This window comes from Pristiophorus japonicus, chromosome 14, assembly GCF_044704955.1.
Source record: "Pristiophorus japonicus isolate sPriJap1 chromosome 14, sPriJap1.hap1, whole genome shotgun sequence".
NCBI lineage: Eukaryota > Metazoa > Chordata > Chondrichthyes > Pristiophoridae > Pristiophorus > Pristiophorus japonicus.
This window is the reverse complement of record NC_091990.1, coordinates 26031800-26056112: the sequence shown is the minus strand read 5'-3', so window position 1 is coordinate 26056112 and position 24313 is coordinate 26031800. Positions and strand designations below refer to the sequence as shown.

Genomic DNA, 24313 nt, shown 5'->3' with positions numbered 1-24313 from the left:
AGCCATTCCAAAAGATCCTCTGGCTACGGCTGGATAGATAGGAATGGAAGCAGTTGATGACAGTCCTACCCAACTGGACAACAGAGGAGAGGAGTTGCAGGAGGATGGTGTGATCAACCGTGTCAAAGGCTGCAGACAGGTCGCAAAGGATGAAGAGAGATTGTGCACTATGGTCGCAGAGGGTGAAATTTGGTCTCCTTACCCAAGGAGCCCATTCAAAACACAGTGCATGCGACACTGGGGCATGGCGACCGGGCATGGCGACACTGGGACATCGTGACACTGGGGCATTGCCACACTAGGGTATCGTGACACTGGGGCATGGTTACAATGGGGTATTGTGACACTGGGACATGGCGACACTGGGGTATTGTGACACTGAGGCATCATGACAGTGGTGCACAGCCACACTGGGCATCATGGCACTTGGACATGGCCACACTGGAGTATCGTGACACTGGGGCATCGTGACACTGGGGCATTGCCACACTAGGGTATCGTGACACTGGGGCATGGCCACAATGGAGTATCGTGACACTGGGGCATGGCCACAATGGGGTAGCGTGACACTGGGGCATTGCCACACTAGGGAATCATGACACTGGGGCATGGCCACACTGGGGCATCGTGACAGTGGTACATGGCCAGAATGGGGTATCGTGACAGTGGTACATGGCCACAATGGGGTATCGTGACAGTGGTACATGGCCACAATGGGGTATCGTGACAGTGGTACATGGCTACACTGGGTCATGATGACAGTGATACATGGCCACAATGGGGTATCGTGACAGTGGTACATAGCCACAATGGGGTATCGTGACAGTGGTACATGGCCACACTGGGGCATCGTGACAGTGGTACATGGCCACAATGGGGTATCGTGACAGTGGTACATGGCCACAATGGGGTATCGTGACAGTGGTACATGGCCACAATGGGGTATCGTGACAGTGGTACATGGCCACACTGGGGCATCGTGACAGTGGTACATAGCCACAATGGGGTATCGTGACATTGTGGCATGGGCGGGCACTGGGGCATGGCCACAATGGGGTATCGTGACACTGGGAAGGGGACAATGGGAACCCAGCAGCAACACTCGGCACAGCAACACTGCGACAGGGGGCGGGGCCGGATCCCGATTGGTCGAATCTCAATCTCTGAGCGGCCTGACTCGCGGGGCAGGGTCCGACTGGCTTTACGTCTGGTTCGGTGGGAGCGGCACTTTTACCCAGCGATGTCGAAGAATGAGCACGAGTCGGTGCTGGTGCTGCCGCGAGAGTGGCCGTCAATCATGAAGCCGGGCTTCGGCCCGCTCTGTGACTCTGACTCTGACTCGGATTCGGATTCGGACTCGGACTCTGACATTGAGATGTCGTTGTCGGACTTGGACGCCTTGGAACCGTCCCCGCTCTTATCCGGAACCAGGGCCGGCAAAAAGCCCTATCGCAGTTTACGAAGTGAGAGTGTCTCTCAGTCAGAGCCTTTATTGAGCAGGCGGGCAATGGGTTGAGCAGGGGCCGCTGAAGATCACTGCGTGAGTAGCAGTGATCGGCCTGTGAGTGGGAGCAGGCCCGGGCTGTGGGAGAGCAGCGATTTGGGGGACAAGAGGTTCAAAGGGCAGCACCTCGGGTCAATAATGTAAAAAAAAATTAGAAATGAAACACTCGGTTTCATTATGTGGTTTAGAATATATAAACTAAGGGGAATGCTGAGCCTATATAAAAGCGTATTAAGACCTCAATTAGAGTGCAGTATTGGAATAGAAACAGGAAGTGCTGGAAGTACTCAGCAGATCAGACAGCATCTGTGCAGAAACCGAGTTAACGTTTCAGGTCGATGATCATTCATTAGAACAACGACCTGAAACGTTAACTCGGTTTCTCGCTCTACAGATGTTGCCTGACCTGCTGAGTATTTCCAGCATTTTCTTTTTTTACTTCAGGTTTCCAGCATTTTGCTTTTGTTTCTGTGTGAAGTGTTGGGCTCCACACTAAATGATGGATATTGAGGCGTTGGAGAGGGTACAGTGCAGATTCACAAGGATGCTGCTTGGTGTAAGGAAAAACAGATACGAAGAAAGACTTGAAAAATTGTCTCTCTTCATTTGAACAATGCTGTGATATATTCACAGAGCACAGTACACACAGCTTCTAACATGGCAGGCAGGTCTGTTGGAAGAAAGTAACCGTAAATCAGGTTCTAGAGGGTAATGTCCCCAATACATTGCTGAATATAGAAGATTTGTTCACAACACTGACATGTGGTCAGATCTTCTCAACTGGATCTTACGAATGTCTACTTATAGCTTGAACTAGATAAGGAGTCCAAGTCATGTTTGACTATAAATACTCATCTAGGCCTGTATCAATTTAATAGGCTACCGTTTGAAGTGTCTTCCACCCCTGCCATATTCCAAGGGGTGATGAACCAAATTTTGCAAGGTATTGAAGGGGTAGTATGTTATTTGGATGACATACTAATTTCAGCACCAAATAGGAAAATTTATAACATATTGAATGAAGTCCTCAAACGGCTAGAGAAGCACAGATTACGAGTGTCTGCTCGTAAGTGTGAGTTATTTTAAAACTCGGTGGAGTACTTAGGGTACAGAGTAGACAAAGATGGTTGACATCCAACTATGGGAAAACTGGATGCAATCTGAAATGCACCCACTCCCAAGAATGTCACTGAACTTTGTTCATTCTTGGGTCTTTTGAACTATTTGGGAAGTTCCTACCAAATGTGGCTACAGTATTAGATCCACTGAATGAACTATTGAAAAAACAGGTCCATTGGAAGTGGTCAAAAGAATGAGGTATGCATTCAAGGAGTGTAAAAGCAAATTGGTAGAGAGCACCATGTTAATTCACTATGACATATCTAAGAAGATTAAGCTAGCATGTGATGCCTCCCTATGGAGTTGGGGCAGTAATCTCTCATGTATTAAGTAGTGGGGAGCAGAAACCAATTGCTTTTGCTTCACGCATTCTCAGTGCCAGTGAGAGTAATTATGCGCAAATTGAAAGGGAAGCTTTGGCATTAATTTTTGGGGTCAAGAAGTTTCACAAATACTTGTATGGCTGTAAGTTTACCATCGTTACAGACCATAAGCCCCTGACAGCAGTCCTCCATCCAAAGTCCCCAGTTCCAACATTAGCTGCAGCCCGAATGCAGAGATGGGCTTCGATTTTGTCAGCATATACATATGATATTGAATACAGATGCTTAGCTCATCACAGTAATGCTGATGCAATGTCTAGATTGTCTTCCCCATCACAAGTTACACCCGATAGGGAAGAAGTGTTTTATTTTTCATACATTGATGAACTGCCAGTTACAGCTGAAGAGATTGGTAGAGCAACCAACTGTGACCCAGTGATGTCAAATGTGTATGATTATATTGCAAATGTGATATATTCACAGAGCACAGCACACACAGCTTCTAACATGGCAGGTAGCTCTCGTCGGAAGCCTCCGGAACATGCCTGGTTCTGTTTATTATTAACTCTGTAGTTGCAGTACACAATACGTCCACATCCACAGTGTGGCGCTACAGACATTACAAGCTTTTAGACATTACAAATGCAGTTACAGGATGATATGATGGTGTTTAAAATTATGAAAGGATGGGGCTGGGTAGCTGGAAACAAACTGTTTCCAATAGTTGAGGGGTCAAGAATTGGCTGTAGATATGAGATTAACTGTGAGATTTAGAACAGGGGCTAGGCAAAACTTCTTTACATGAAGAATTGTGTGGGTGTGGAATTTACTTCCAGGGTTAGTTGATCAGGCAGAAACTATTCAAGGTTGGATGGATGAATAAAGGAAAGGGGGTTGAAGGGATATGGGGACAGAGTGGGTAAATGTGACTAGGAACAGGGGTAGGCTGTTCAGCTCCTTGAACCTCTTCCACCATTCACTTAGATCATGGCTGATCTGTATCTTAACTCCATCTACCCGCCTTGATGCTATAACTCTTTATACCCTTGCCTAACAAAAATCTATCAATCTCAGTTTTGAAATTTTCAATTGAACCCCAGCTTCAGCAGTCTTTTGTGAAAGGAGTTTCAGATTTCTACTACCCTTTTTGTGAAGAAGTGCTTCCTGACATCACCCTGAATGGCCTAGTTCCATTTTTTAAAGTTATGCCCCCTTGTTCCTCACCAGAGGAAATGGTTTATCTCTTTACCCTATCATTTCATTTAATCATCTAAAACACTTCAGTGACATCACCCATTAATCTTCTATGCCCAAGGAAATACAAATCTGGTCTATGCAACTTGTCGCTCTTAATTTAACCATTTTAGCCCCGATATCATTCTGCGCTGCACCCTCTCCAAGGCCAATATATCCTTCCTAAGGTGCGGTGCCCAGAACTGAAAGCAGTGCTCTAAATGGGTTCTAACCAGAGTTTTAGAAACTATCACAATTTCCACCTGTTTGTATTTCAGCCCCCTTGAGATAAAGACCAATATTCCATCAGCCTTTTAAATTAAGTTTTGTACCTGTTCACTAGATTTTAGTGATTTTTGTTCTGGAACCCCTAAATCTCTCATCATTCACAGTTCCTAGCTTATTGCCATTTAGAAAATACCTGTTCTATCTTTCTTTGGTCCAGAGTGGATGATCTCACATTTCCCCACATTACTCCATCTGCCATAGTTTTGGCCACTCATTTAATCAATGTCCCTTTGCAAATTTCTGCTCCCAACGATACTATTTACTGTGCCAACCAACTTGGTGACACCAGCAAATTTAGATATCTAGCTTTCTATTCCTTCATCTACATTGCAACAGTGACTACACTCTAAAGCATTTTGGGAAATCCGGCGGTGGTGAAAGGCACTATATAAAGGCAAGTGATTCTTTCCTCCTTCCAATTGGAGAACATACCCATTATTCAATATCTCTGTCTCGTAACCAATTCCCGACTCATGTCAGTAGCTTGCCTCTAATTCCATGTGTTCTCATTTTTGTTAACTCTGCTCGCATGGGAACTGAACGCTGGACACGCTGGGCCAAATAGCCTGATTTAGAGTATGTTACCCCTACACTTGACGATTCCAATGTTCTCTTGGCTGGCCTCCATAAACTTCAACTCATCAAAACTCTGCTGCCTGTATCCTAACTTGCAACATGTCCCGTTCACCCATCAACCCTGTGCTTGCTGACCTACATTGGCTCCTGGTCTGACAGCACCTCGATTTTAAATTTCTCATCCTTGTTTTCAAATCGTTCCATGGCCTCCTCTCTCCCTATCTCTGTAACCTCCTCCAGCCCTACAACCCTCCAAAATCTTTGCACTCCTCCAATTCTGGCCTCTTGCACAACCTGATCTTAAACATTCCACCTTTGGCGGTGATGTCTTCAGCCACCTAGCACTTGAGCTATAGAATTCCCGCCTTAAACCCTCCAACTAACTACCTCTCTCTCCTTTAAGGCACTTTTTAAAACCTACCTCGCTAAAAAAGCTTTTGGTCACCTGTCCTAATATCATCTTATGTGGCTTGGTTTCAAATTTTGTTTGATAAAAACGCTCCTGTGATCTGCCTTAAGATAGTTTACTACATTAAAGGCGCTATATAAATGCAATTTGTTGCAGTAACCTTTATGTATTTCTTGGTACAGAACTTGCTTTAATTCGGTTGCCGAGAAGATACTTATCTCTAGGGCAGAAACATTGGATTCGTAAACTGAAACGTAATCTGTCTCGCTGCTTTATCTCAGGTAAGGTTCGTGCTGTGACTGAGTATTCAGTGCATACAACGAGGGGTTTCATTGTGTCATGCTATGGTCTGAAGGGCAACTCCTGAGTGTAGGGTACAGTAACCTAGTTGTAATGGATTAGAGCGACCCAGAAGTCCATGGAAACTTGTTAAATTGAACTTGAAAAAACTGGCATCAGAAACTCGCCAAAGTGACGTTAAAACCCACCTAGTACAAGGAGAAACCGTAACACTTGCCTTGTCTGTAATCCACACTTGGCGTAATCCCATATTTAGCGCTTGACCCTTAACGGGATGGGCAATAAATATGTACTTGGCTTGCCAGTGTAGCCCACAACAAATTAAAAGAAATGTGGGAGAGATGCTAAGAATATCTCTTATAGATCTGAGATGTGTAACAGTGGGTGTAATGGAGGAGGAGATGGGACAAATTTTAGAGCTAACTATAGAAAAGTCATTATTTCTGAATAAAACAGCAGAGCTCACGATTGACCTCAGGGCATAGACCCTGGGCTGTTGAAGGAAGTCAGAGAGGAGATAGCAGAGGCTCTGACCATAATTTTTCAATCTGAAAATTGTGCCATGGAACTGGGAAGTAGCTCATTTAAAACCCTTGTTCAAAAGGAAGAAAATAATAATGTGGGTAACAATAGACCAGTTAGTCTAACATCAGTTGAGGGCACACAGTTAGAGATGAAATTAATAAGCATTTAGAAATCAATGATTTGTTAAAGCCAAGTATAGTTTGGCAAATTTAATAAGAGCATTTTGTGGAAGTGACTGACTTGATAAAGGTAGTTTAGGTGATGCAGTGTAAATTGATTTTTAGGAGGCATTTGATAAGGTGCCTCAGAAGAGACTTGTTAGACTTGACAAACAGAGGAGAATTGCAAGAAGATGCAGACAGGTTAGCAGAGTGAGCACATAGGTAGCTGATGCAAGTTAATGTGGATAATTTATGGTGATGCATTTTGGGAGGAAATCAAAAAATAGTAGCATGCACTCGATGGAAAAACTGCTGACGGGTGTGGATGAATAGAGAAACCTAGGGGTTCAAAATACATAACACCCTGCCAGTAAGAGTACAGGTAGATAAAACCGTAAATAGGCCAGTAGCATTTAGGTTTTATAAGTGGGGTCATAGAGTACAAGAGTAAAGAACTAATAACTTTTACAAGACTCTGAGAAAGGTACAGGGCTCTGGGGAGCGAGCAGAGCAATGGATTTAGTGCTGAATAACTCCAGCAAAGGGCTGGCACAGGCATGATGGATTGGATGGCATCCTCCTGTGCTGTAAACTTTGGGGCTTTGTTGCTAAAGATGTGGTTACTCTTGTCCTTGGGACTTTCTTCATTCATGTAGATTGTGTAGATTCCGAACACTCAAGAATTTGTTGCTATTCTTAATGTTGTTCACACAGTTCTTGGTTGTTAAGTTTCCTTTTCATAAATTTGTCAAAAGTTTCACTGATGCCAGCCATGGATCTGGGCAGTTCCCCTTTTCTGGGTGTCACTGCTCATCATTGAGCACCATTACTGTGTTGGCTTGCTGCTTCCCCAAGGGTCTGAAACACTGTCCACAATGCATGAGCCGATTGACCATTGCTGATCATCACAATTATGTTTGTGATATCTTCACCCAGAATGGACACTACCATATGTGTCACATTTGTGTGCACCCATTGGGGACGTTTGAGTTGGATATCCCATATTATACAGAGTAAATCTGCCTCTTAAAATGAATTGCAAAAGGCAAAAAAAATTCCTGTTCCGATGCCGCTGAGAATCTGGTGGAACTGGTTGTTACCAACGGCCAAGATAACTGCAAGCTAAAGAATTCCCCATGTAGGAACTGCTGAGGATCCATTGGCACCAGTTGGTATTGAATGTGGGGAGGGGGGGTCACAGGCCAGAGAAGTCCTTTTGGAATTGGCTGAGGAATCAGAATGTGCTCTGTGGGAAAATAAACCTAACTACGATATTTTAAAATAATTCATTCTCACGATATGGGCATCACTGGCAAGTCCAGCGTTTATTGCCCATCCTTAATTGCCCTGGGAAGGTGGTGGTGGGCCTCCTTGAACTGCTACAGTTCATGTAGTGTTTTTTTTATTCTTTGTAGCGATTTGATGCAACAGACTGGGTTGTTGGGCCACTTCAGAGGGCAGTTAAGAGTCCACCATGTGGTTGTGGGACTGGAGTCACATGTAGGCCAGACTGGGTAAGAACGGCAGGTTTCCTTCCCTAAAGAATACAGTGAACCAGTTGGGTTTTTACAACAATCTGACTGCTTCATGGTCACTTTTAATGATGCCAGCTTTTTCCTCAGGTTTTTTTAAAACTGGATTCAAATTCTCAAACTGCTGTGGCGAGATTTGAATCACGTTCTCTGGATTATTAGTCCAGTAACATAACCACTTCACATCATTAACCTCTCCTTTTAGTACATACCCCGGTGTGCAGTGCATCTGAGGTTAGGGCCTGTTGCGATTTTTGAACTCTCAAGATATTTCTCGTGCTCTGGGTGAAGTCCCATCCCATCCGTGAACCCTTGTTTCCAAGGAGGTTTCCTTCCCTACGGATACTAGTCGACCTGTTTGGTTTTTACAACCAAACTGGGGGATTTAGCTAATATGCAACATAATACAAGAAAACATTAGAAAACTTGCTGACTGGGCAGTTAAGTTGCGCATTAACTTTAACATGGATAAATAAGAGATGATTCATTTTGGTAGGAAAAATAGAAACATCACCCACACCTTAAAAGTAAGAAACTGAATGGCATAGAAGAGCAAAGGGATCTAGCGATACAGGTGAACAAATCAATAAAAACAGCCATTGCAGGTCAACAAAGCAGTTAAAAATGCTAACAAAGCACTGGAATTTATTTCTGGGGTATAGAATTCAAAAATACTGAAGTTACGTTAAACTTGTATAGGTCCCTGGTCAGGCTGTACTTCGAGTACTGTGTGAGTTCTGATCTGAATACTATACAAAGGACATAAAATACTGGAGAAAGTGCAAAAGGATTACAAAGATGGTACCAGAACCGAGAGATTACAAGTATTGGGAAAGATTAAACAGGTTGGGGCTGTTTTCGTCAGAAAAAAAGACTTGGAGGAGATCTGATCGAGGTCTTTAAAATTATGAATGGGTAGATGTGGAGAGAATGTTTTCACTTATGGGAGAATCCAAAACTAGAGAACATAAATACAAGATAGTCGCGAATAAATCCAATCGGGAAATAAGGAGAGATTTCTTTACTCAGAGAATTGTTAGAAGTAGAAGTCGCTACCACAGGATGTGGTTGAGGGTAGTATCTTCAATGCTTTCAAAAGGAAATTGACAAGTATATGAGAGAAAAAGGAATAGTAAGATATGCTAAAAGGCTCAGATTAGGTAGATGGAATGGGAGGAGACTTGTGTGGGGTATAAACACCACCACAAACTATATATAAACTAGTGCCTCTGCTATCTTCATCCTAGTTTACTTTTTAAAACATTTATTCAGTCACAGTATGTTGGTGTCGCTGACAAGGCCAGCATTTATTACCCATCTCTCATTGCCCTCAAGAAGGTGGCAGTGATTCTCCTCCTGAAACTGCTGCAGTGTGTGTAGTGAAGCTACTCCAACAGTGGTGATAGGTAGGGAGTTCCAGGATTTTGACCCAGCGATGATGAAGCAACGGCAATATATTTCTAAGTCAGGATGGTGTGTGACTTGGGGGAGAACGGGGTGTTCCCATGCGCCTGCTGCCCATGTCCTTCCAGATGTTGGATGTCGCAGGACTGGGAGGTGATGGTGAAAAAGCCTTGGCGAGTTGTTGCAGTGCTTGCAGATGTTGCACACTGCAGCCGTGGTGCGCTGGTGGTGGAGGGAGTGAATGTTTAAAGTGGTGGATTATGCCCATCAGGCATTGTTTTGTTCTGGGTGATGGTTGAGTTTCTTGTGTTGTTGGAGCTGCACTCGTCCAGGAAAGTGGAGAGTATTCCATCACACTCCTGACTTGTGCCTTCTAGATGGTGGAAAGGCTTTGGGGAGTCAGGAGGTGAATCACTCGCTGCAGAATACCCATCCTCTGACCTGCTCTTGTAGCCACAGTATTTACGTGGCTAGTCCAGTTAAGTTTCTGGTCAACGGTGACCCCCATAATGTTGAAGATGGGGGATTCGACAATGGTTAGACTCTTGTCTTGTTGGAGATGGTCATTGCCTGGCACTTGCATGGAATGAATGTTACTTGTCTTTTATCAGCCCAAGCCATAATGTTGTCCAGGTCTTGCTGCATGTGGGCATGGACTGCTTTATTATCTGAGGAATTTTGAATGGAACTGAACATAGTGGAATCATCAGTGAACATCCCCTCTTCTAACCTTATGATGTAGGGAACATCATTAAAGCAGCTGAAGATCTTGGGCCTAGGACACTGTCCTGAGGAACTGCTGCAGCAATATCCTGGGACAGATTCGGTTTCAACAACAACATTTTCTTTTGTGCTAGGTATGATTCCAGCCAGTGGAGAATTTTGCCCCTGATCCCCATTGACGTCAATTTTACTCGGGCTCCTTGATGCTACACTTGGTCAAATGCTGCCTTGATGTCAAGGGCAGTCACTCTCACCTTACCTCTGTTATTCAGCTCTTTTGTCCATGTTTGGACCAAGGCTGTAATGAGTTCTGGAGCTGAGTAGTCCTGGCGGAACCCAAACTGAGCATCGGTGAGTAAGTGCCACTTCATAGCACTGTCGATGACGCCTTCCATCGCTTTGATGATTGAGAGTAGGCTGATGGGGCGATAATTGGCCGGATTGGATTTGTCCTGCTATTTGTGGACAGGAGAAAACTTAGCAATTTTCACTTTGCCAGTTGTAGCTGTACTGGAACAGCTTGGCTGGAGTCGCGGCTAGTTCTGGAGCTCAGGGCTTCAGCACTACAGCCAGGATGTTGTCGTCGCCTGTAGCCTTTTCTGTATCCAGTATGCTGAGCCGTTTCTTGATGTCACGTGGAGTGAATCGAATTGGCTGGAGACTGGCACCTGCGGTGCGGGGACCAGAGTTCCCGCTAAGGTGCATGCACATGCGGCCCACAGTGGCTTGAGAGGTCCCGTGCAGGCCACTCACCAGCTTTTATGTTGTAGATATGGTGCATGTGCTAAAATGTGAATGGTCCGTGCATTGGGGGAGGCAGGCTGCGCAGGAGACAGTGCAGCTTACGGGGCCCATTGGAGACTTCGGGAGGAGGCCAAGATGGATCAAAATCTCGTCACTTCTGGCTGAAGATGGTTGTGAACTCTTCCACCTTGTCGGTTGCACTCACGTGCTGGGCTCCACCGTCATTGCGGACCCTCCTCCTCCTGTTAGTTGGTTAATTGTCCACCACCATTCACGATTGGATACGGCAGAACTGCAAATCTTTGATCTGATCCATTGGTTGTGGGATTAACCAGCTTTGCTTCTGGTGTTTAGCGTGCATGTAGTCCTAGCTTCATTAGGTTGGCACCTCATTTTCAGGTACGCTTGGAGCTGCTCCTGGCATGCTCTTCTACACTCCTCATTGTAGCAGGGTTGGCTGGCTGGCTTGACAGTAATGGTAGAGTGAGGGATATGCCGAGGCAGATTGTGGTGGAATACAATTCTGCTGCTGATGGCTCAATGCCTCATGGATGCCCAGTTTTGAGCTGCTAGATCTGTTCTGAATCTATCCCATTTAGCACGGTGGTAGTGCCACACATGATGGAGGGTGACCTCAGTGTGAAGATGGCACTTCGTCTCCATGAGGACTGTGCGGTGGTCACTCGTACCAATGCTGTCATGGACAAATGCATCTGTGACTTGTAGATTGATGAGAATGAGGTAAAGTAGGTTAATCCCTCGAGTTGGTTCTCTCATCACCTGCCACAAGCCCAGCTATGGACTGGCAGCTATGTCCTTCAGAGCTTGGTCAGTAGTGGTGCTACCCAGCCAGAGTACATTCAATGCTTTTTCCAAGTGGTGTTCACATAATTGACTCATGAGCTGAGGGAGGGCGTTGGATGGTAATCAGCAAGAAGTCCATGTGGTTATAGCTGTACCTGATGCTATGAGACCTCATGGGATCCAGAGTCAATGTTGAGGATTTCCAGGGCCACTCTCTCCCGACTGTATACCACTGTCCGGTGGGGCAGGACATACCCATGGTGATGGAGCAGTCTGGGATGTTGCTATGATTCTGTGAGTATGACAATGTCAGGCCGTCTGTGGGACAGCTCTCAATTTTGGCACAAGTCTCCAGATGTTAGTGAGGAGAACGTTGCAGGGTTGACTGGGCTGGTTGTGCTTTGGTCCTGTATAATCAAATGCCTCGATCAATGTCAAGTGGTCCATCCGGTTTTACTTTTATTGTATGTTTTTGTAGCGGTTTGATGCAGCTGAGTAGCTTGCTAGGGCAGTTAAGACTTGCCTGGTCTGGAGTAAAGGCTAGACCAGGTAAGGACAGCAGGTTTCCTTCCTTAAAGGCCATTAGTGAACCAGTTGGGTTATTATGACGGTGTTGGATCTGGCCTGGAGACGGCGAAGGTTGAACAAGTTCCCACTGGTTCTGTGGTTTAGTTCCACTCCAGCGGGACCTTGTTAAGTGTGAGGTGGAGCATTGCAGCGAGGAAGATCGAGAAGAGGGTTGGCATGATGACGCAGCCCTGCTTGACCCCTGGATTGGGTATGTGATGGATCTGTTGGCCAGATCCAAGACTGTCCCAACCTCTGTCATCGAGCTACAGTACGCGGACCACGGATGACGCTTGCGTCTGTGCACATTCAGAGACTGAACTCCAAGACATAGTCAACATCTTCACTGAGGCGTACGAAAGCATGGGCCTTGCACTAAACATCCGTAAGACAAAGGTCCTCCACCAACCTGACCCCGCCACACAGCACTGCCCCCTCCCCCCAGTCATCAAGATCCACGGCCCGGCCCTGGACAAGGTGGACCACTTTCCATACCTCGGGAGCCTATTATCAGCAAGGGCATACATCGACGACGAGGTTCAACACCGCCTCCAGTGCACCAGCGCAGCCTTTGGCCACCTGAAGAAGAGAGTGTTCGAAGATCAGGCCCTCAAATCTGGCACCAAGCTCATGGTCTACAGGCTGTAGTGATACCCATCCTCCTGTATGGCGTGGACCATATTCAGTCGGCAGCTCAAATCGCTGGAGAAATATCACCAACGATGTCTCCGCGAGATCCTGCAAATCCCCTGGGAGGACAGACGCACCAACGTTAGCGACCTCGATCAGGCCAGCATCGAAGCACTGACTGCACTCGACCAGCTCCGTTGGGCAGGCCACAGTGTTCGCATGCCAGACACAAGACTCCCAAATCAAGCGCTCTACTCGGAACTCCGACACGGCAAGTGAGCCCCAAGTGGGCAGAGGAATCGTTTCAAGGACACCCTCAAAGTCTCCTTGATAAAATGCAACATCCCCACCGATACAGGGGAGTCCCTGGCCAAAGACCGCCCTAAGTGGAGGAAGAGCATCCGGGAGAGTTTCGTCGCCGAGAGCATCTAGAAATCAAGCGCAGACAGCAGAAGGAACATGCGGCAAACAAGTCCCAGCCACCCTTTCCTTCAACCACTGTCTGTCCCACCTATGACGGAGACTGTAATTCCCGTATTGGACTGTACAGTCACCTAAGAACTCACTTTTAGAGTGGAAGCAAGTCTGCCTCGATTTCCAGTGATGATGATTATCACGATCCGATAGCTTCATGGTCACTTTACTGAAACCAGCTTTTTATTCCAGATTTATTTAATTAACTCAATTCAGATTGACAAACTGCCATGGTGGGATTTGAACTGGCGTCTCCAGATTATTAGTCCAGGCCTCTCCCTTTCTATCACAGCAGCATTCATTTTTAAGCTCATTCTTGACTGAAGTGTGTATTTCATTATCTTCTTTAGTAAAAATTGAAGTGAAGTAGTTATTCAATACTTCTGCCATTTCTCTATTATTACATGATTCTGTGAGTATGATCATGTCAGGTTGTTGCTTGACTAGTCTGTGGGATAGCACTTCCAACTTTAGTACCAGTCCCCAGATGTTAGTGAGGACTTTGCAGGATTTACTGGACTGGGTGTACTTTTGTGGTGTCCTGAGCCAATGCAAATTCGTAGCCGAGTTGTCCATGTGGTTTTATTCTGGTTATTCTTTGGGGCTAGATGAGACTCTGTTCATTCCTGTTTTGTGTGGAGCTATCCTTTGTGTAAAATAACTGTTAGGGGAGAAAGTGAGACAGTGATCCTCAGAAATCGAGATTGGAGACAGAAAATGCGCCGGCTCTAAGGAACAGAACTGAAAGAAACATATGGGGAGAGGGGTGTCGCATGGTGTTGGCAGAGAGATGGGCACAGACACAAAAAATCGAGAGAGATTTTCTGGGCTGGTGGCTGCTTTAAGGAACAGAAGCAGGCCATTTAGCCCCTCGAATCTGTTCCACCATTCAATTAGATCATCATCTGTGCCTCAACTCCATTTATCAACCTTTGTCTGAAGATGTTTAGTTCTGTTTCAGTTAGGTACTGTGTTACACATTTAATTATACAACTGTTGCATGTTAACCACCTGTGTCTGTCACTGCGAATTTGTTCTTTCATGTTTTGTAGTTGATATCGAAGCCCTTATCCAGGAGCTCCAGCCGGGGACAGTGTTGCACCCCACGGTCTGTACCGAGACTCGATGTTATCTCAACCAGTGCTGGCTGCAACACCTGGATAATTACTGCAGAAATCTGGACTGTTCTGCAGAACTAGAATCTCTGGTTAATGTGGCGAAAGCGATGATCAGAGTCAGCGGGAATTGTGATATTCTTTCAAATTGCTTCAACTTTGCGAATCTTGACACCATTTACACCTTATACCTGAAGCTGGAGCCAAAGGCAGGTAGGTGTCACCTGGGGGGGGGGGGGGACGGCGAGATACTGTTTCCATTTACCGTCTCACTTGAAACCCAGGGCAGAACGATAAAGAATCATCTAACCAATGACAGGCAGCTTCTCTCATCTTTGAATGCTGATTAGAGGGTTTGTACTGTGTCCTATGTGGTGATTGGAGGGTTTGTGCCCTGTCACATGTAGTGATTGGAATGTTTGCACTGTATCCTGTGTAGTGATTGGAGGGTTTGCCCTCTGCCCTGTGTGGTGATTGGGGAGCTCGCGCTGTGTCCAGTGCTGTGATTTGAGGGTTTGTGCTAAGTTCCGTGTGGGGATTGGAGGGTTTGTGCTGTGTCCCGTGCGGGGATTGGAGGGGTTTGTGCTGTGTCCCGTGTGGGGATTGGAGGGTTTGTGCTGTGTCCCGTGCGGGGATTGGAGGGTTTGCTCTGTGTCCCGTGTGGAGATTGGAGGGTTTGCTCCGTGTCCCGTGTGGGGATTGGAAGATTTGTGCTGTGTCCCGTGTGGGGATTGGAGGATTTGCTCCGTGTCCCGTGTGGGGATTGGAGGATTTGCTCCGTGTCCCATGTGGGGATTGGAAGATTTGTGCTGTGTCCCGTGTGGGGATTGGAAGATTTGTGCTGTGTCCCGTGTGGGGATTGGAGGATTTGCTCTGTGTTCCGTGTGGGGATTGGAGGATTTGCTCCGTGTCCCGTGTGGGGATTGGAGGATTTGCTCCGTGTCCCATGTGGGGATTGGAAGATTTGTGCTGTGTCCCGTGTGGGGATTGGAAGATTTGTGCTGTGTCCCGTGTGGGGATTGGAGGATTTGCTCCGTGTCCCGTGTGGGGATTGGAGGATTTGCTCCGTGTCCCGTGTGGGGATTGGAAGATTTGTGCTGTGTCCCGTGTGGGGATTGGAGGATTTGCTCCGTGTCCCGTGTGGGGATTGGAGGATTTGCTCCGTGTCCCATGTGGGGATTGGAAGATTTGTGCTGTGTCCCGTGTGGGGATTGGAAGATTTGTGCTGTGTCCCGTGTGGGGATTGGAGGATTTGCTCTGTGTCCCGTGTGGAGATTGGAGGGTTTGCTCCGTGTCCCGTGTGGGGATTGGAAGATTTGTGCTGTGTCCCGTGTGGGGATTGGAGGATTTGCTCCGTGTCCCGTGTGGGGATTGGAGGATTTGCTCCGTGTCCCATGTGGGGATTGGAAGATTTGTGCTGTGTCCCGTGTGGGGATTGGAAGATTTGTGCTGTGTCCCGTGTGGGGATTGGAGGATTTGCTCTGTGTCCCGTGTGGAGATTGGAGGGTTTGCTCCGTGTCCCGTGTGGGGATTGGAAGATTTGTGCTGTGTCCCGTGTGGGGATTGGAAGATTTGTGCTGTGTCCCGTGTGGGGATTGGAGGATTTGCTCTGTGTTCCGTGTGGGGATTGGAGGATTTGCTCCGTGTCCCGTGTAGGGATTGGAGGATTTGCTCCGTGTCCCGTGTGGGGATTGGAGGATTTGCTCCGTGTCCCATGTGGGGATTGGAAGATTTGTGCTGTGTCCCGTGTGGGGATTGGAAGATTTGTGCTGTGTCCCGTGTGGGGATTGGAGGGTTTGCTCTGTGTTCCGTGTGGGGATTGGAAGATTTGTGCTGTGTCCCGTGTGGGGATTGGAAGATTTGTGCTGTGTCCCGTGTGGGGATTGGAGGGTTTGCTCTGTGTTCCGTGTGGGGATTGGAAGATTTGTGCTGTGTCCCGTGTGGGGATTGGAAGATTTGCTCCGTGTCCCGTGTGGGGATTGGAAGATTTGTGCTGTGTCCCGTGTGGGGATTGGAAGATTTGTGCTGTGTCCCGTGTGGGGATTGGAGTGTTTGCTCTGTGTCCCATCGGTGTTTGATACAATGAGCCCGGGGAGCAGCTGATTGTCAGCTGGGCTGCAATGGTGGACAGTCGGTATGAAAAGGATATTCTGGCTGAACTAGCGATGTCAGTGAATACAACAACATTGACTTGCATTTATACATCGCCTTTAGCATAGTAAAATGTATCAAGGGACTTCAGAGGAGAGTAATCAGACAAAATCGACACCAGGTCAAAGAAGGAGATATTGGGACAGGTGACAAAAAGCTTGTCAAAGTGTTAGATTTTATGTTGTGTCTTAAGAGGTGAGCGGTTTACGGAGGGAATTTTAGAGCTTGGGTTCTAGATGGCTGAAGGCACGAAAGCCAGTGATGGGGTGAAGGAGGTGGCAGATGCATAAGGGGCCAGAGATGGAGGAACGCAGAGATCTCGGAGGGTTGTATCCAATAGTCCCCTTATTTATTTTTGGTTGCGCGGTCCCTTTCGCGGGCTGCATGGCCCTTTCAAAATTTCGTGCATGTGCAAAATCTCCCATTGAAAAGCCAGTGGCCGGAGTGTGCAGGACCTCCAGACAGCTGCGTAGCTTAGTGGGAACGTTGGTTGTAGGGCTGCAGGAGGGATTTGAAAACGAGAATGAGAATTTTAAAATCGAGGCGTTGTTGGACCGAGAACCAGGAGCTAATGCAGGTCAGTGAGCACAGGGGCGATGGGTGAACGGATCGTGGTGTGAACATGGGTGATAAGTGGCAAGTAAAATTTGTGCCAGACAATGACCATCTCCAGCAGGAGAGAGCCCTAACCAACTCCTCTTGATATTCAATGGCATTACCATTACCGGGCCCCTCACATTCAACATCGTGAAGGTCACCCCAAGCTGGAAAATGTCAGTAAACTTGCTTCCCATTACCACCCCTCCCTCACCTTCATGTGGTCCATCTCTGACTTCCTTTCACTTCCTCACTTCTCTATCTCCATATCTGGGCTAGGCTATCTACCAATAACCACTAAGTCCACCAACAAAAGAAGGAAATGTGATAAGAAAAAAGCCAAGGTGACTGACTAGCTATGTACACAGACAAATAAGATATAAACAGAAATGTTTCTATAAATTAAAGACATTTAACACTCAAATAAATAGGGTTGAATAAGGAACAACTAAAGAAAATGAAGGCTGCTATTAGATCAGCAAAAAGGCTAATGGGCAAAAGGATTGTAGACAACTGTGGCAGTAATGGGAAGAGTTTTTTTTGGTTGTGTGAAGAGTCAGAGGACTATCAAAGACTGTATTGGGCCACTGAAAGGGTGTTCAAGGACAGGTTACAAAGGACTCACTGAGTACGGTGGAAATATTAAATGAGTACCTTGCATCAGTCTTCACTCTTGAAGATGATTCTTGAATATTAGAATTTAACAATACTAGTTTTGTTAATAACATTAACATAGATAAGTATATTGTTTCAAAGAGAATTAAGAACTTGAAAATAGATAGAGCAGCCGGGCCGGATGATATCCATCCGAGGGTCCTCCGGAAGATGGGACATGTGCTGTGCGAGTCCCTGGCCTGTATGTTTAATAGCTCACTGCACTCTGGAATGGTTCCTACAGATTGGAAGGAGGCTAATGTTGTCTCCATTTTTAAAAAAAGGTGGCAAGGCAGACCCAGATAACTATAGGCCCATCAGTTTAACATCAGTAATAGGTAAGATGCTTGAAAGAATCATAAGGGATGCAATATATGAATACTTGGATTGGGGGGGACATATTAGGGACACCCAACATGGCTTCATAAAAAAGAGGTCATGTCTCACAAATCTAATTGTATTTTTTGGAAAAATCACAAAGTTGGTGGACGAGGGAAGCCCAGATAGACATTGTCTACTTAGATTTCCAAAAAGCTTTTGCCAAGGTACCGCATAAGAGGCTTCTTTATAAGATCAGAGCCTCTGGTATTAGTGGAAATATGTTGAGTTGGATTCAGAACTAGCTGGCAGGACGCAGGGAAAGAGTAGTTATGGATGGATTTGGATCTGTTTGGAGATCAGTGGTGTCCCGCAAAGATCAGTGTTGGCCCCGTTGCTTTTTACTATTTTTATTAATGATCTGGATTTTGGGGTTAGCACAATTTACAAATTTGCAGATGATACCAAAATCTGTGCGAGTGTTAGAACTATAAAAGATGTTCGTCTGCTTCAAGCAGATCTTAATGTGTTGGGAGTTTGGGCTCAAGACTGGAAAATGATGTATAACTTAGATTGTTATGCATATGGGCAGGGCAAATGCTCAACATTTGTACACCCTCCAGGGAAGGCATTAAAGATGGTGGAGATAGAAAGAGATTTGGGCATTCTAGTGCACACATCCTTAAAGGTACATGAGCCGTGCCGTGCAGCGATAGCTAGAGCAAATAGGGTGTTGGGGTGTATCCATAGGACAATTGAATACAAGACTGTTTTGTCCTTGTACAAGACCTTAGTCAAACTTGGAATACTGTGTCCAGTTTTGGTCTCCTCACATGGTGGGTGATATTGAGGCTCTGGAAAGGGTGCGGAAGAGGGCCACTAGACTAATTCCAAGTCTAAAGCATCTTAGTTATCAAGATAGGCTAAAAGAGTTGGGACTCTATACCTTAGAGCAGCGTAGACTTGGGGGGGGGGGGGGGGAAATATGATTGGGGTTTATAAGATAATGAAGGGAATAGATGGTGTTCTAGGTGACAGTTTATTTCAATTAAATAGGTTAGGCAGGACCAGGGGTCACAAATTTAAGTTGTATAGGGTTAGATCTAGATTAGATGTCAGGAGGTGGTTCTTTTCCCAGAGACTAGTAGACCTCTGGAACAAGCTGCTGTTTCATGTGGTGGATGCAGACTCGCTGAATTCCTTCAAGTGAAAGCTGGATTTGTTTCTGGCTGTGGCGGAGATCACCTCTTACAGAAGGTAGGTACTAATGGCCAGAGTAATCTCCTGGACTAATTTCAATCGCCTACATGGGTTGGAGAGGAATTTTCCAGATTTTTATTCCCAAATTGGCCTGGGTTTTTAATCTGTTTTGTTTGTCTCTCCCAGGAGATCACATGGTTTCGGGCAGGGTGGATTTATATGTTGTGATACACAAGGTATCGCAAATGTGTGGGACTGGCTCGATGGACCAGATGGTCTTTACCTGTCCGTCATTGTTCGTATATTTGTAACTCCCACAGCTACCTTGATTATACTTCCTTCCACCCCACTTCCTGTAAGCACTCTATTCCGTTCTCTTACTTTCTCCGTTGCATCTGTTCTGACAATGCCACCTTCCATACCAGTGCTTCCTATATATCTTCCTTTTTCCTCAACCGAGGATTCCTCACCACCATGGTTGACAGAGCCCTCGACTGTGTCCATCCCATTTCCTGCACTTCTGCCCTCACCCCTTCACCTCCCTCCCAGAATCACGATAGGGTTCCCCTTTCAACCCCGCCAGCCTCCAAATTACGCCACCTCCAGCACGATGCCACCATCAAATACATGTTTCCTCCCCTCGGCTCTCAGCTTTCAGACTGTTTCCTCTGCGTCCACTCTTCCATCATCCCCAACATCTGCTCCCCTTCCCAACGCACCTTCCCATGCAAGTGCAGGAGATGTAACACCTGCCCTTTCACCTCCTCCCTTTCCACCGTCCAGGGTCCCAAACACTCCTTCCAGGTGAAACAGCAATTTACTTGTTCTGTTTTCAATTTAGTACACTGTGTTCACTGCTCACAATGCAGTCTCCATTACATTGAGGAGACCCAACGCATTTGCTGAACACCTCTGTTCAGTCTGCAAGTGGGACCCTGAGCTTCCAGTCACTTGCCATTTTACTTCTCTGTTCCACTCTGACCTCTCTGTCCTCGGCCTCCTACACAGTTCCAATGAAGCTCAATGTCAGCTTGAGGAACAGCACCTCATCTTTCAATTAGGCATTTTACAGCCTTCCGGACTCTTGAGTTCAGACACAATCGAGGGTCCTATCAACTGCGGTAGAGGGAAATCCCCAGTTGAGGAAAACGATGGGAAGCTTTGGTGTGGAAGGTGGCATTGTCAGAACAGATGTGACTGAGATGGAGAAACTGGGAGTATGGAATAGAGTTCTTGCAGGAAGCGGGGTGGAAGTCTAATCAAGGTAGTTGTGGGAGTCAGCAGGCTTATAATAGTTTATTAATGTTTGTTTCTCGGTTGCTTTAAGGGAAAGTGTTATGCGAATCAATGGCAGCTGCTAAAGATCTGGATGTGACTAAAGTGGATTTGGAGGCTCTAGCTGGGCTACTCAGTATTTATTCACCCTGGAAACATTACACTGTGCAGCATTTGACATCACAGGACTTTTACACAATCGCTATCAAGTTTAGAAAACCGGAATTTGCTTGGTATGAAAGAAAGTTTCTACATGCTGTTCTTTTATCACTGAAAACCAAAGAGGATCAGGTGGAAACATTTCACAAGTTCAGAGGAGATAAGATCTTGCTACCGACATCCATTGGTGAGAGCAACGGTTGGATGTAGGATTCTGAAATTAGGAGCACTCCCAGACTGCCATGGCCAGTTTCCAGATGTCTAATACTGGAGATTTTGGTGCAGTGACCACGTTCTGTTCTTTGGAGTCACTCTCATGACTTCATAATTTTAAACACCTCTACTAATCATCCTGTAATCTCCTCTGTTCTAACAAACACAGCCCCAATTTTCTTTCATCATATTTATATTCATACTAGGCAACATCCTGGTGAATTTGTGTTGTACCTTCTCCATCCTTCCTACAGCGTGGAGCCCAAAATTGCGCACACTCCTCCAGCTGTGGTCTTACTGGGGCCTCAACTATTCACTCTATTTATTAACGACTTCGATGACGGTATAGAGAGCCACATATCCAGATTTGCCGGTGGCATTGTAAGCAGTGTAGATGGAAGCATAAAATTACAAAAATATATTAATAGATTAAGTGAATGGGCAAAACTGGCAAATAGATTTCAATGTAGGCAAAGGTGAGGTCATCCACTTTGGAACAAAAAAGGATAGATCAGAGTACTTTCTAAATGGTAAAAAGCTAGAAGCAGTGGAGGTCCAAAGAGACTTGGAGTGTCCATGTACACTGACCATTAAAATGTCATGGACAGGTGCAAAAAATAATTTAAAAAGCTAATGGAATGTTGGGCTTTATATCTAGAGGACTAGAATACAAGGGGGTAGAAGTCGTGCTACAACTATACAAAGCCCTAGTTAGACCACATCTGGAGTACAGTGTTCAGTTCTGGGCACCACACCTTAGGAAGGATATACTGGCCTTGGAGAGAGTCCAGCGTAGATTTACTAGAATGATACCAAGGGTTAAATTACGAGCAGAGATTACACAAACTAGGGTTGTATTTCCTGGGATTAGATCAAGGGGTGATTTGATTGAAGTTTTCAAGATATTGGGCTAGAGAGAAACTATTTCTGCTGGTTGGAGAATCTAGAATTAGGGGACATAGCCTAAAAATTAGAGCCAGGCCTTTCAGGAGAAAAATTAGGAAACACTTCTACACGCAAAGGGTGATAGAAGTTTGGAACGCTCTTCAGCAAACAGCAATTCATGCTACATCAATTGTTCATTTTAAATCTGAAATTGATATATTTCTGTAAATCAAAAATATTAAGGGATATGGTGCAAAGTCGGGTATATGGAGTTAGGTCACAGAGCAGCCATGACCTTACTGAATGGCGGAACAGGCTCGAGAGCTAAATGGTCGTCTACTGTGTTCCTATTTTACTCCTGAAAGGCCTGGCTCTAAGTTTTAGGCTACGTCCCCTAATTCTAGATTCCCCAATCACCAGAAATAGTTTCTCTCTAGCCCAATATCTGGAAAACTTCTCATTCAGCTTTGTGGGATGGACTTTGCTCATTTTAGCTCACAGAATGAAAACAACCTTTTGTGTAAACTTCAGGCATGAATTCCTCCTAAAACCTTTGTAGCTCACAGCAACTGGTTAAAGCGCTCTCCAAGCTTGTTTATTAGTGTGTCTAAGGTGCAGTTCCTGTCTGTCACTAAAACAAAGGCAGTCAGTTAGAATGTTTTGTAGAAAGTCTCCAATAATTGATAGTCCTTCAACTGACAAAGGAGCCAGAATGCCCATAAATTGGTAATGGCTGACCTTACCAATTACACACTTTGGAAACAAAAGAAAGCAAGCCAGAAAGGAACCGCCTGTAGAACAGTTAAACTCATCACATCACCCTGTACTATTTAATCCTAACTAGATGTTGTGGCCTAGAGCTTCACGTTCATAACCAGATAATACAAGTAGTGATGGGCAATAAACATGACCTTGCCAATGTTGCCCAATACGGAGAACAAATATTTTCCTGATAATATTTGTTATCAGGTGTAGCAACAGACATACCATGAGCAATGCCATGGGAGATCTGCTGTTATATAGGCCAAGATTTGATGCCAACAAATTCAATATTGTTCTCCCTCTCCCGCCATGATCATCTTGTAAGTTTGCTTCATTTAATTCATTTCAGATTCCATGTGGGTGAAGACAGTAAAGTCAATGAGGTTCCTGTTACAGAAGCATGTACTTAAACAGGTTTGTATTCCAAAGGAATCCTCCTCTATGTAGTTTCATGCAGCCTGAAATCAGTGTTTGTAATAATCTGTGACATTGAGTGTGACATGACCATGTGATCAATGTCTGCGATCCCATTTGAGGCGGTACGATATCACTTAGCTGGTGCTTGCTGTAAATTTTAATTAGGCAACATTAACTGGTTCAGAATAGGAGCAAACTAAAAAGGAACTGGAGTAAAATTCCTGGGTACTGTTGTCACCACCCTTCACTACAAAACTGGAAACGGAGCCACTGGTTGAATGTCTTGAGGTTGCACACAGTTTTGTTCAGTCCCAACGAGTGGCAGGGGGAGTGGAATGGCATCAGTAGTAAGGGAGCAGAGTTTGTGACTCAACACCAAAAATGACAGCTTCAGTGTTGCCAACTTTAAGCTGAAGGAGGTTTTGGCTCATCCAAGACTTGATGTTGGACAGTAGAGTGAGCGAAGTGGTGAAGAGATAGAATGTGTGGAAGATCATCCCTGCCTGCCTGCGGATGATATGTCCAAGGGACAACATAGAAGTGAAGAAGAGGCCAGGGATAGATTCTTGGGGAAACTCTGGAGGTGACCGCAGGGAAGAAGGAGGAACCATTGCTGGAAATGCACTGGCTTTGTCTGGACAGGTAGATGGTACAGATGATGTTTGACATGTCTTCAGGTTCTCTCCCTGTGTTTCAGAATGAGAATTTGCACAGATTAATGTGGTTCAGTCCAACTATGATAAAACAATTTCTGAAAAGACTGGCAGTCGACGGCTATCCACATATCTCACGAGAGTTGGGAAAACATATGGACAGCAGGAATATCATCAGATTCAGGGATGGCAAATCACTGATGAAGAAAATGAGTAAGGAAATAGACAGTGTGTAAAATGCTATTTACTGTATGTGATACTCCGTGTAACATTAGTCCAACTGCCGCTGAAACCCTCATCCTTGCCTTTGTCACTTCCACATTCAATTACTCTCCTGGCCAACTTCGAAAACTCTGCTGCCTGTATCCTGACTTCATGTTTAAATTCCTTCACAGTCTCGTCCCTCTCTATCCCTACAGCCTCCTCTAACCCATCAACATCCCGCCTCCCCAAAACTCTCTTCCTCAAACTCTGGCCTCATGCATCTCTTTCTGCCTCTCTTCACCCCACCATTGGCGCAGTGCCTAGGTCCCAAGCTCTTGTATTTCCTCCCTAAACCCCTCTGTCTCTCTACCTCCCTCCATTTTAAGACCCTAAT

The 24313-nt window shown here is 45.6% G+C and overlaps 1 protein-coding gene across 5 annotated transcripts in view; it reads left to right on the top strand.

Moving 5' to 3' along the window:
• The first annotated feature begins 1160 nt into the window (after nucleotides 1-1160).
• The window catches only part of LOC139279792 (uncharacterized), a 54242-nt gene continuing 31089 nt past the window's right edge, over nucleotides 1161-24313 (top strand). For 4 of the 5 annotated variants that reach the window (XM_070899013.1, XM_070899014.1, XM_070899012.1 and 1 more), the window contains exons 1-6: nucleotides 1161-1463; nucleotides 5635-5733; nucleotides 14369-14644; nucleotides 20679-20972; nucleotides 22995-23059; nucleotides 23760-23928. In XM_070899013.1, coding sequence (XP_070755114.1) covers nucleotides 1241-1463; nucleotides 5635-5733; nucleotides 14369-14644; nucleotides 20679-20972; nucleotides 22995-23059; nucleotides 23760-23928 — 1126 coding nt within the window. In that variant the 5' untranslated portion in view covers nucleotides 1161-1240. The remainder of the gene's footprint in view (nucleotides 1464-5634; nucleotides 5734-14368; nucleotides 14645-20678; nucleotides 20973-22994; nucleotides 23060-23759; nucleotides 23929-24313) is intronic. The other variant, XM_070899015.1, reaches the window with a different exon arrangement.